The sequence below is a fragment of the Equus caballus genome, chromosome 20, assembly GCF_041296265.1.
Source record: "Equus caballus isolate H_3958 breed thoroughbred chromosome 20, TB-T2T, whole genome shotgun sequence".
NCBI classification, from domain to species: domain Eukaryota; kingdom Metazoa; phylum Chordata; class Mammalia; order Perissodactyla; family Equidae; genus Equus; species Equus caballus.
Window position 1 is genome coordinate 24889827 of NC_091703.1, and position 13499 is coordinate 24903325.

A 13499-nucleotide genomic window follows, 5' to 3' on the forward strand; every position below is an offset into this window, starting at 1 on the left:
TGTGTTTCATTTAAGCATGATTTAAAATTCCTAAATATTTTTCTAAATCTATTTAAAATATGATTTTTTTCTGAAAGACAGTGGAAGGAATGATGACTCCAGTAAGTGGTCAGAGTGTAACCCAAAGAGGTAAAAGTTTAGAAAGAAGGGAAAACCAACATTGGCTTTATCCTGATTTGACTTTCAGAAGGAAAATTTTGAAATAAAAGAGAAAAAAGTATATTTAGATGGCTCACTTCATGCATTCATTTCTCAATGAACAATACTGGACTAGAAGTACAAAAACTTTCCACTGGGTTTGTCCCTGGATGAAGTTTAAAAAGTCAGACACGTGGCTTCCTTTCAACCCTTTAGGAAAGTGACTAATCATTTTTCTGAAATATGATAAATCAAGGTTATATCTTATTCACTGAATGGAGATGTTAAACAAGCCTGCCCTCAGAAGATGCCCAATTTCTTGTTTGCTCTTGGACTGTTTCTAATTGAAGCATGTTTACTCTGAATTAGATGTGTTAAAACCCTTATTACAGGTCTTTATTTCCCCCTCCTTCCTCACTTGCAGCTCGACTTAACCTTCAGCTACCTGGAGATTCACGGCGTCATCTGCAGCAAGCCAGCTCAGGTGAGTGTGAGCAACAGAAACCTGTTTGTCGTAACTACAAGATCGTAACCTTTCTTGAGTTTCTGAAACCACGAAACGTCTTCTATTTGTCTTGACCATTTAAAGTTTATTGAGACAATGTATAAAAACAAGATTAGGGAAAATGAAAGTTTCCAAGAGAGAGACTGAACAGATGCTGTGCGGGCAGGGCTTGGGAATTTGTTCTGATAAGGAAAACCCATTCTCCATAACTCAGTTTGAAAAGAACAATTAGCTGTATGTTAGCTGGCAATGTAAATGTGAGAGTACTGTTCCTTAGAGATTTTGTACAACAAGTTTTAGCGCTAAAATTTCATAGTTATTATACAGGACTATATAAGGTCTTTCTGGGAATATAGTGATAAATGAATTTTTTTGGTGTTAATAAAATATAAACTTTAAAAAACAGCTTTATTGGGCTGTCAGTAACATGCCGTAAACTAAAATGTAAAGTTTGATAAGTTTTGACATATGTATACCCGTGAAACCATTACCGCAATCAAGATACTGAATATATCATCCCCCCAGAGTTTCCTCGTACACCTTAGTGAACACTGCCTCCTGCCCCACCTCCTCATCTGTAGTCGTCTCCAGGCATCTGCTCTCTGTCACTGTAGATTAGTTTGCATTTTCTAAAATTTTATGTGAATGGAATTGTAGAGTGCGTGTACTCTTTATTGTCTGCTTTCAGTCAGTGTAATTATTTTGAGATTATTAATTTTGTTGCATGTCTCAATAGTTTATTCCTTGTTATTGCTAAGTAGTGTTCCGTTGTTTGGTTATATCACAATTTGTTTATCCATTCCCCTGGTGATTTCCAGTTTTTGGCTGTGACAAGCAAAGCTGCGATAAACATTTATGGACAAATCTTTAATTGGATGTAGGCTTTCATTTTCTATAGGTAAATATCTAGGAGTGGAATGGCTTAATTGTATGGTAGGAATATCTTGAACTTTTTAAGAAGCTGCTAAATTTTTCCCAAAGTGGTTGTGCCATTTTATACCGCCACCAGCAGTGTATGGGAGTTTCACTTCCTCCACATCCTCTCCAATACTGATATGGTCAGTGTTTTTAATTTTAGCCATTCTAATAAATACGTAGCTCTCTCATTGTAGTTTTAATTTGCATTTCTCTAATGACTAAAGATACTGAGCATCTTTTTATCTGCTTATTTGCCATCATATATCTTCTTTGTTCAAATATTGGTTCACATCTTTTGCTGTTTTTTAAATTGAGTTGTTCGCTTTATTACTGTTTTAAGAGTTCTTTATATATTCTGAATATAGATCTTTTATCAGACATGTGATTTATACATATTTTCTCTGAGGCTTGTCTTTTCATTTTCTTTACAGTGCTTTTCAAAGAGCAGGAGTTTTAAATTTTGATGAAGTGTAATTTATCAATATTTTCTTTTTTGCATTGTGCTGGTGTCATGCTTAAGCCAAGGTCATAGAATATTCTATGTGTTCTAGAAGTTTTATAGCTTTAGGTTATACATTGTATGTCCATGATCCATTTTGAGATAATTTTTTTTTTTTTTTGCTGAGAAAGATTTGCCCTGAACTAACATCTGTGGCAGTCTTCCTCCATTCTTTTGTATGTGGGACACCACCAAAGCATGTCTGGTGAGTGGAGTAGGTTTGTGCCTGGGATCTGAAACCATGAACCCCGGCTGCCAAAGGGGAGCACGCGGAACTTTAACCACTCGGCCATGGGGCTGGACCCTTTTTTGAGGTAATTTTTGTATATAAAGCAATGTATGCATCCATGTTATTTTTTTTTGTTTTTGTGTGTGTATGGTATATCCACTTGTTTCGGTACCATTTGTTTGAAAGACTATTATTTCCCCACTGAACTGGCTTTCCCTTTTGTTGAAGATCAATTATTCATGTAAATATTGGTCTGTTTTTGGACTCTGAATCCCATCCCTTTGGTCTGCACTACCACACTGTCTTGGTTACTGTAGCTTTATAGTAAGTCTTGAAGTCAGAAAGTGTTAGTTCCTCCACCTTTATTCTTTTTCAAGGTTGTTTTAGTGGTTCTAAGTCCTTTGCAATTCCATATGAATTTTAGACTCAGCTCAATTTCTATAAAAAAGAGAAACTGTTGAGATTTTTATTGGGGTTATATTGAAGCTATAAATCAATTTGGGGGGAATTGGCATCTTAACAATATGGAGTCCTTCACCCAAGAATACCATATATTTCTCCATGTATATAGGTCTTCTTTAATTTCTCTTAGTGGTATTTTGTTGTAGCTTTCAATGTACATCTTTTGTCAGATTTATTCCTAAATATTTCATATTTTTTGATGGTATTCTAAATGGTATTGTTTTAAATTTCCATTTTCACTTGTTTCTTGTGGGTATATAGAAATATAATGGATTTTTGCATATTGATCTTGTATCCTCCCACCTTGCTGTATTCACCTATTAATTCTTGTAGCTTCTTTTTATAGATTCCATTATTTTCTGCATAGATGATTGTGTCGCTTGTGAATAAAGACAATTTTTACTTCTTCCTTTTTCAATATTGATATCTTTAATTCCTTTTTCTTGCCTTATTGCTGTTGAAAGACAATCCTCATGGGTCTCTCACGCCCCTACACATGTTGCTGGGTATACCAAGAATTCAGTGCTGTGACTACTCCTTATCCCGGCTGCCTCTCAGGGTTATGTTTGTAGTGAGCAGCCTGTGGGATGATGGACTGTTTCCCTTCTGAACAAAGAGTAGGCTTGCTTACTGTTTAGTATGAGAACAGTAGACTACTCAAGCTCAGTGGTTCCTTTCCTGTAAGCAACCCACTGTGTGTGAAGGCATCTATCTGAGCCCTCTGTGTTACCCTGTGGGACTTTGTGCGTAAGGGGGAAATCATTGCAAACAGATGGTCATACTCTTTGCTGTGCCATGAATAATAAAGTCCTGTGCCTCTGACCCAGGATTCTCCTGTCTTCTACTAGTGTTCATGAAACAGCAACAGGCTAACTTATTGGCTTGTAAGTAGGGTGGAATCAAATCTCAGCCCCTGATCCCTTGTGCTCACTAATACCTCCAGTACAGTGCTGAATAGAAGTGGTAAGAGTGGATGTTCTTGTTTTATTCCCAATCTTAGAGGGAAAGCATCATTCTTTTTCCATTAAGTGTGATGTTAGCTGGAGGTTTTTCATAGATGCCCTTTATCTGATTGAGGAAGTTCTCTTCCCTTCCTAGTTTGGTGACAGTTTTTGTCAGAAGTTAATGTTGTATTTTGTTAAATGATTTTTCTCTGTTTATTGAGATTATTCTGTGGTTTTCTTTTTAGGTTTTTTTAATATGGTGAATTATATTGTTTGATTTTCAAATATTAAATCAACCTTTCATTCCTGGGATTAACCCTACTTGGTCATCGTGTATTATCCATTTTATATATTGTTGAATTCCATTTGCGAAGAATCTTTGCATCTGTGTTAATGAGAGTTATTAGCTGTAGTTTTCTCTTTTTTTAATGTTTTTGCCTGCTTTCTATCCTGGGCTCATAGAATGAGTTGGGAAGTAATCACTCCTCTTGAATCTTTTAGAAAAATTTATGTAGAGTTGGTATCAATTCTTCTTTAAATGTTTGGTTGAATTTACCAGTGAAGTCATCTGGGCCTAGAGTTTTCTCTTTGGGAAGGTTTTTAACTACAAATTCTAAGTCTTTAATAGAGAGAGACACATTCATATGCTTCTTGAGTGAGCTTTGGTAGTTTCTTTTAAGAAATTTATCTGTTTTATCTCTGTTGTCAAATTTATTGATATAACATTATTCATAGTATCTACTTGTTCTCCTTTAAATGTCTGTAGAATATCATTCTTGATACTGATAATTTGATTTTCCTCTCCTTTCTGTGCAGCCCCCCCCCCCATATTAGTCTGGTTAGAGCTTTAGAGGTTTATCAATTCTCTTGATCTTCCCAAATAACTTGGCTTCATTGATTTTCTCTATTGATTTCATTGATTTTGTTTTCTGTTTCATTGGTTATTACTCTGATCTTCTTTATTTCCTTCCTTCTACTTTATGTTTTAGTTTTTAAAACTATAAAGAAATGTATGCGTGCATGCACGCATGTGTAGGGGGTTTGTTGATAACGTTCCTAAAAGAAATTGTCAAAATTGTCACTTTACATTGATAGAGATTACATATAAATCTTTGGAACTTTTCCATAGTTCATCTTAGAGCAACATTATCCTATGTGTTTATCATTCTTCAGAAACTGGAGTTTGGAAGAAAAATTATAGTACCATATGTTTGCCCATTTGGGCAAACATATGCAGGAGTGAATAATCACTCATGAATGATGACATAACTGGGGCCTTCTTGATGATCTTAATTCAGGAATGTTCATGTCTATGATTTGGAGCTTGGGATGGGAGTAGAAGGGCACTATTGAAATGTTAATGCCAAGGTTATATTCAAAATATGATTTGACTGTGGTATTTAATTATGAGAAAGAGTGTTGATACAGCAAGACTAATTTTCCCACGTGGCTGCCGGAACTGGTCTTGTCACACTCTGTAGTCACGTCCCCTTCAGTGTGTCCGGCACTCACAAGCACTAGGTCTAAGGCAGTCCGCCTCAGTCCCATGGTGCTGTTCTGTCATCGTTAAGTGCCACAAGAATAGCTCTACAACATTACTTCAGTTTAACTTTCTCCCATAATATGGACCTTGGAGGTGAAATTAGAGTGAAACAATGGTACTGCTTCCACCAAGGGGCTAGCGATTCAGACACTGGCAGTACTAGTCACTTAGTAGTATCAAAATTTGATGTTTCAGAATTGCTTGTGGTGCTTTTAAAAAATACTGGTAGCTTCAGCAGTACCCCTCTCCCTGTCACATCCCCGCCTGCACACACACACATGATGATTAGGATTCAATATGTCTGGGGTGGGCATTTGATTCTCTTGTGTTCCAAAGGTTGAGAATTAGTAACCTATGTAACCTCAGGACCCTTGATGTCTCTCATTTGATTTTCTCTTCTCTAAAATCATAAAGACAATAGTGACTGCCTGTGGCACTCACAATCTAGCTTTGATTAGGACATTCTTTTCTAATGTTCTCTTGGATTGTTTAACTTTTTTGTCATTGCTATTTTTATCATCATTTAATTAGAGCTTAGAAATTCAGATAAAAAGTCTGGGACAAAGACATTTCATTGGGGATGAGTGAGAGTAAGTGACTGTGTTATTGAGTTAGTGAAATGTGGCTTTCACTATCGCTATTTTCCTCCTCCTTGAGGAAATGTGGGAGACCTCTATCTGATTTTACAAATCTCATTTCCATAACATTTCTGGTGGTCAAGTTCTGTTGCCTTTATGGTTAGTAAATTGAGGCCAACAGTTATATAGCTTTATAGTTATAGAATTTTTGGAACATTTCTTCGACAACTGAAACACCTGCTATGACTTTTTTTAATTGTAGGGTTAGTTATTCGCTATGTCATAGAATGATTTTGGTAAACCACCCATGACTGTTTCTGTTAGAGGAAAGAGAAACACTTCACAAATCTGTTGGCTGGGGTTAGTAAAAAATGCTTCTCTTAAAGTTCAGTCAGATTGTTCTACCTTAAAAAAGGAAGTGAGGTGGGGTCAGAAACTTGAATTTTAAATAAGATGCTATGGTTCATATCTCTGATGATTATTTTAAATGTATATGGGAGGTCAAGGATTATGTCCTGTGAGGTGTCTAAGCAAAAAGTATTTCAAACATTCTGTTTTTCCCCAGCTGAAATAGGAGGGAAAGGTGTTTGAGAGGGGTTCTTTTTCCCGATGAAATGGTTTATTGTGTTACTCTCATCTCTGACACTTTGTTGCAATCTTTACATTATGCAAAGGTGGTGCCATATCACGCAGGACTATGTGAGTGCTTTCATGTAAGGCTGAATTTGAAGACTTCATTTCTTCCCCCACCTGTCACCTCTTTTTCTTCCCTGTCACTCTATTCAATGCTGTGCAATTAAGGATGATTAGGTGTTAAGATTAAGTGGAATTAGAATGAGCAAATTACTAATTACTCGTGCCCAAACTGTGAACTGAATAGATACTCTAGATGTGAAGAAAGCAGAAATACCCTTTAGTGGAGAATATACTTACCCGTGGTGGGAAGGTTGGGGGTGGGGTGTGGAACACAGACACAATGGCTGCATCCCAAAAAATATCTGGCTTTTTATAAAACATGCATATGCACAGACATGTGCCTCTGAAATATCTGAGCTGAACTGCACAAAGAGCTTTAGTCTTACTTAAGACACCTCATTGGGGCCGGCCCCATAGCTGAGTGGTTAAGTTTGTGCATTCCGCTTTGGTGGCCCAGGGTTTTGCTGGTTTGGATCTTGGGCAGAGACATGGCACCACTCATCAAGCCATGTGGAGGTGGCGTCCCACATAGCACAACCAGAAGGACCTACAGCTAGAATATACAACTATGTACGGGGGGGTGGGGCGCTTTGGGGAGAAGAAGAAAAGAAAAAGATTGGCAACAGTTGTTAGCTCAGGTGCCAATCTAAAAAAAAAAAGAGAAAAAAGTCATTGAGATATCCTGGAATAGATCAGTAGACACCTCCAGGTACAATAATGCTTGCTGCCTTTTTGGGGGAAAATATCTCTTGGACCAGCTTCTGGAAGACCAATGCAGTCTTTGCCTAGAGAAGTTCAGATGCTCTATCATGAATTTCTTGAGGAACATGCTGAAGAAAATTAGGATTTAAAGTATATTTTTATATATGGATCCAACTACCTGGCACAGAGGTGGTACATATTAAATACCTGTTAACAGATTTCTCAGGGGCGCTTATGGAAAAGTAACCTTTTAAGGACTCAAATTACTTAAGTCTTTTTCTTTGATCTCATCATTTTGACAAATAAATTGCATAACTTTTCCTTTTAACATAAACACTTTGAAAGACAGATGATTATTATTATTTTTAATTTAGCTAATTTCAGGACAACTTAAAACAAGTCTAAAACTGTTTCCTTAATCCAGTCAGTTAATTGCACATTAACTGCGGTGTTCCCCCATCATATTTTGTACAAATTAAGTAGCAACAGGAAGTAAAAGTATAAGGATGTTTTGATGCAGTGATAATCCAAAGGGATTGCATTTTACATCCTGGATTTCCAAGATAATGGTATTTTTTCCTGAAAATGATTGAAGTTGATTCTTTTTGTTTGCAATGTGTCCATAATCCACCTATTGTCCCTTTTGTGACCTGCTCTTTTTTTCCAGGTTGATTTGTATTTATTTATAGGACTAGCTATAGGACCTCAGTGCCAACATTTTTGGCGTAAGTTGTGGACATCTCCGGGAGTTAATTATAGGAATGAGTCTTTGCCTAGCCCTGAACATTGATTCCTTTATTGCCTTCATATAATCCTTTCCAAATACCCTCTTCTTAGAAAAGTTGAAACTGTTATAACCATTTGATTTTTCTTTTGTTATCAGGTAAAAGGTTTTAGCATTTCATTTGAACATCTCATAAGGTGTTTTCTTTTAAAACTTTTTTTTTTTTAAGAAAAGTGACTATCAGATTGTCCATAGATCCTCATTGAAGGAGATTTCTTGCTTACACTAGGTAACGGCATATGACAGGCTTTGTAAGACCACATCTCAAGATAAAATCTTGGTAAAAGGGTAGGTCATGTACGAATGTAGAAATTCAGTCTCCAGCACATGGGGGATCTGTTTGAATCTGCAATTTGGCCCTTAGAAACACTTGGCTTCACTTTCTGGATATTTCTGGCACCCTTTCCACTCACTTCCCAAACAGTTGTTTGAGTCTTAAAACTAAGCGTTAGTTTAAGGAAGTGCTTCTCAAAAAGCTGGTATTGTATCAGTGTGGGTATATAGTTTACGTTATCTAGAGTTAAAAATTCAAGGAATTGGACTCATTATTAAGTATTAAGCAGTGTCCAACCCGCTTCTTGCAGATGATTGTAGAAACTGAGAAGTGCAGCATCTCCATGAAGATGGCGTCGCCCGAGGACGTGAGTGAAGTTCTGGCTCACATCGGCACCTGCCTGCGGAAGATCTTTCCTGGCCTCTCTCCCGTGTGAGTTTTCCTGGGGAAGGGTGAGGAGAGCAGAGCGCTCCTTCTTCCTCAAAACGGCCAGTGAGAACGGGCCTTCCTCTTGCCCTTTCACTTCTTCTCTCATACTTCCTTCTCTTAAACATTAAATACCAAAACCCTAACTCAAACCTTTGTGTTGTGTCTCTGAGCCTTTCTATAGGGCTGCGCCTTATGCTTTACTTTAAAGAGCTTGAGTGATGAAGTGATTTGGCAATCCTTTCACCTCCACTCATGAGACGGAAACAGAATCCTGTTTAATGTAACTTGAGATTTACCCTACTGTGAATTTCACTCACAACTATTAGCAGAATGCCGGGGGCCGAATGCTTTGTATAAAGGTATTGAGCATAGTATTAATAAAAAGTGAGAGTGCTCTATTTTTCTTTTTTCTCCTTGTTTTTTTGGTAAGAGGAAACTTAAAAAAAAAAAAAGCTAAAAAAATTAGCCTCTTTCACTTTCCTCTTAGTTTTCTGAAAAACACATCAGGGGTTTTAGTAAATTTTGTCTGTACATGCCCACATTTTCTTGTTAAACATTTTTCATCAGGATTATGTGCTTGGGTAACCGAGTTTGTACTTAGGGACTGTGGGGGTTGTTGGAAAGGGGGAATTTGATTGGCTGAGGTGAAAAGGCAGAGAGACCCTTATGTCAGAAATCTCCCTAAAACAATGGTTCGTAGTCAGAATACCTTCCTGATGGAAGGAGATAATACACAGGTGGTGGGAAATCCCTCTCCCATTGCTTTCTCTGCAGGCTGAGGTGGCTGTGAAGCCTCATGTAGACATGTCTAAGGTGGTTGGCTGTGCGCATTTCTGGGTGGGGGCTGGAGGGGAATTTTGGGGACTGTTGCCCTTCGTGGAATATGACCCTACAGGGATCTGCTTGTAAATAAAGAGGCAAAGTGACAGGAAAACCTGGCCTCTCGTCCTTCCAACCTTTTGGGTGACTGAAAGTGGCTCAGTGGGCATAGGAGCTTCCTTTCACTCTCTTTTGCTTTCAGAGAACTGCTTGGTTCTTTTCACGCTGGGTTGTTCTCTCTTTTCTTCACTTCATGCACCAGAATGGAGGCACTGGCCTTGTGGTTTCTGTTGTTCACCTAGGGCTTAAGCCTCCTTATGCTCTTCTGAGTATCTGGGTAGCTGGTTGCCGAGGGAGCTAAGTGTCCCCTGGCCTCATTCCAGTGGAGTGGAGGGGGCGAGCTGGGGCTGCCCTCTGACTCCTGCCTGGCTAGAAGTTCCAGGTAGGAGATATCTTACAGGCAAGCTCTTGCTGTCCTCTGGTCACATACACGGTTGTGTGTGTAGAGGAGAAGTGTGGACTGACACGGGGTGATGGGTGGTGGGATGAGGTGAGGAGTCAATCAGTAGTGGCAATGGGGAAATACCCAGAAGGAAAACATTCTTAGGAATGGTTTCCACATCATCCTTAAAGCCACTAGAGGACTGTCTGGGGTAATCATGAGTTAGCAATGACTACAACCTATTTTCCTTAAACTACATTTTAGTAATGTGACTTTGAACATAAGTTTCCTTACAATGTCCTTCTCTTCCCTCCAAATTAACACTGAGGAAATGAGAAAAGTATTAAGCACAGCTTTATTCAGCAAGGACTTATAAGACCCACACAGCAATATTTAGAATGTCTATTTTTTTTTAAAATCCACTTTTATTTACTGTTCTAGGAATTCCTTCCTTCCTTCCTCCCTTCCTTCTTCTCTCCTCCCCTTTCTTTCCTTCCTTCCTTCCTTTTCTTTCCTCCTTCCCTCCCTTTCCTCCCTTCCTTTTCCTTCCTTCCTGAGGAAGATTAACCCTGTGCCAATATTGTTCTGTTTTTTGTACATGGGACATCTCCACAGTGTGGTTGGTGAGTGAGTAGGTCCACACCCTGGGATCTGAACCCACAAACTCAGGCCACCCATGTGGGCATGCGGAATTTTAACCACTCAGCTGTGGGGCCGGGCCCCATATTGTAGGAATTTTGAGGGAATTACCAGTTTTACTTTTGGTTTGAATTCTTCCATTTTTTCTTCCCAGAGAAGATTGTATAAGAAAAGTGTTTTCACTTTTATCTTCCATTTAACTTCTTGGTAAAATGTTTAGGCAACAAATATTAAACAATAAGTATTAAATAATCAGCTCTATTTCTAGACAGGCAGTTACTACATATATGTTGGTTTCTAAATCCATGAGCTCCACTTTACCCTGATCTTCATTTCTATGTCCTGGCTGCTTATTGGAAGTCTCTACAAGGATGTCCCCAAGCACCTCACGGTTAGTATGTTCCAAACTGAACTTCTTACTTTTTTCCCTAAAACCTGCCCGTATTGGATATTCTATCTCAGTTAGTGGGTTCATCTTTTTCATAGTCTCCCACGTGAAAGCTGAGCTGCTTTGATATCTTGTTCCTCACTTACACATCTAATTAGTTGCCAAGCTCTTTTCATTCTGTCTTAGTATCTCTTGGTCTAGCTCTTTCTCTTTCTTCTCATTTCCACTGCCTAGTTCAGACTGGCTCACTTTCCCTGTGTAACATCTTTCTAACTCATCTCTCTGTTTCCAGTTCTTCTCCTTGCAACTGATCTTCCATATATGCTGTCACCTGAGTTATTTTTCTGTAATCCAAATAGTATCTATTCCTTGCATAAGCTCTCTATGGCTAGCTTTCCTGATAAAGTCTAAATTGGGTAGCCTGACATGGAAGGCCATTGCCACCTTGCCCAGAATTCAGCCTGTTTTTGAACACAATCAGCCATTTTTATATTTTCAGTGCTTTTATTTTGGCTCCTAACCCTGAGAAATTCCCACTCCAAACGACATAGCCCAGATGCATAGAGTTTCTCTTCTGTAAAGAGTTTCTCTATTCATGTTTCCTTAGAACTTTGTGATCATTTCCTATACTAGCACATATCACATTGTGTTATAATTGTTTGTTTATACATTTTTACATTCAGTGAGTATTTACTGAATTTCTGCTATATGCTTGGCAGAGTGCTAATTGTTGGGGTTCAACAGTGAACGTGGTACCTGCCCACATGAAACTTACATTGGGAATAAATAAATAAAATAACTGGAGATTTGAATAAATGCTTGCAACTGATCTTCCATATGGGACTAATATAAAGAATAAACGTCTGTCTACAAAGACCTCCCTGTAGCCATGGTACTTTAAACAGACATGGTGGAAGAGAAGGAGTCTGAAGGAGGCCATGAACATTTTCTTCTCAGGCCTTTGCTCATGCTATTTCTTCTGCTTAGAAAAGAGTTGGTGTCATTAAGGAACAAAAGATAACCAGTATGGCTGGAGTATATGAATGAAGGAGAATGAAGGAGGGGATGAGAAATAGTATAAGATGAGGCTGGAAACATAGACACTGGTCAGTTTATGTAGAGTCTCATGATAAAGGGTTTGGAATTTAGTAGTTTTCAATAGAGAGCCACTGTAAGGTTGTATGTAGCAATGTGACGTAATTTTATATATTTTATGAAAATTACTCTTGCTGTTAGAGAATGGATCGGGAAGGGGCAAGAGTAGATGCAGAAAGCTAATTTGGACACATGTGGTAATCTAAGTGAGAGATGGCTGTAGCCAGGAGTACGGTAGTGGCATTACAGATAAAGAGGAGAGAGATGTTAGATGTAAGATTTGTTTTGGATACAGGACTTGCTGATGGATGGATGCTGATGGATTGGGTTGGTGGTGGCAGGGAAGAAAGGGAAGAACCAAGGATGGCTCCTAGGTTTCTGGTTTAATGACTTAGTGACTAATGCTACTTTTCAGTGAGATGAAGAGGGCCTGGGGTAGGTGTGGGGGCAAGTTTTTTGGGGAGAAAAAAAATGCCAGCCATTCTTTTTTTTTTTTGGAGAGATTTTCTTTTTAAATTTTTTCCTTTTTCTCCCCAAAGCCCCCCGGTACATAGTTGTATATTCTTCGTTGTGGGTCCTTCTAGTTGTGGCATGTGGGACGCTGCCTCAGTGTGGTTTGATGAGCAGTACCATGTCCGCGCCCAGGATTTGAACCAACGAAACACTGGGCCGCCTGCAGTGGAGCACGCAAACTTAACCACTCGGCCACCGGGCCAGCCCCTCCAGCCATTCTTTTTAGGCATGCTAAATTTGAGATCGAGGACATCTAGGTGGGGTTATCAGATAGGCAATTAGATAGATGAGGTTAGAGCTTGGAGGAAAGGTCCAGGTCTGGACATGCAGCAAATGTTAGAGTCATTAGTGTAAAGATTGTCTTGAATGCACGACTGTTGATGAGATCACCTAGAGAGATACGTGGACTAGAAGAGAAGGTGTCTTGGGAATGAGGCCAACATTTGGTGGTCAAATAAAAGAGGAATAGCCACAAAGGGAGTTGTGTAAGCGTTCCAGTGGAAAGCCAGAGCCGGGGAGGATTTTCTGAAAGAAGGAGTGGGTGATTGCAGAATGATACTGGGCATTGAACGAGCTGAGGACAGAGGGCTGTCCAGTGGACTGGTGCTGTGAAGGGCACAGTTCTAGCTTTCTGGTAGACTGTCTGACTGTAGTTCTGCAGGCTGCCATGATTGTCCGCTGAACTCAGACGTGAGAAAGTGGGTGTGGCCTATGTGGAAAACTTCTTAGAGAAGTTTAGCTGTTAAGGAAAACTGATAAATGGGATGTAACTAACAGGGTATGAGGAATTACAGGAGATTTTTGTTTGTATTCACAATGGGAGATATTAAAGCATATGGCTGTAATGCAGGGAATGGCCTAATAGTCAGAGAGAGATTCTTGCTGGAGACAGCGGTAGGTAA

The 13499-nt window shown here is 38.9% G+C and overlaps 1 protein-coding gene across 25 annotated transcripts in view; it reads left to right on the top strand.

The window, feature by feature from the left end:
• CARMIL1 (capping protein regulator and myosin 1 linker 1) overlaps positions 1-13499 on the top strand; it is a 312491-nt gene that overhangs the window by 124515 nt on the left and 174477 nt on the right. For 20 of the 25 annotated variants that reach the window (XR_011429896.1, XR_011429897.1, XM_003363747.5 and 17 more), the window contains 2 exons: positions 563-622; positions 8583-8704. Coding sequence is in view for 23 of the 25 variants with exons in the window: in XM_003363747.5 (XP_003363795.1) it covers positions 563-622; positions 8583-8704 (182 nt within the window). In the remaining 2 variants the exon portion in view is untranslated. Of the gene's footprint in view, positions 1-562; positions 623-8382; positions 8491-8561; positions 8705-13499 lie in introns of those variants that run through there. The other 5 variants (XM_070244965.1, XM_070244967.1, XM_070244977.1 and 2 more) reach the window with 2 other exon arrangements.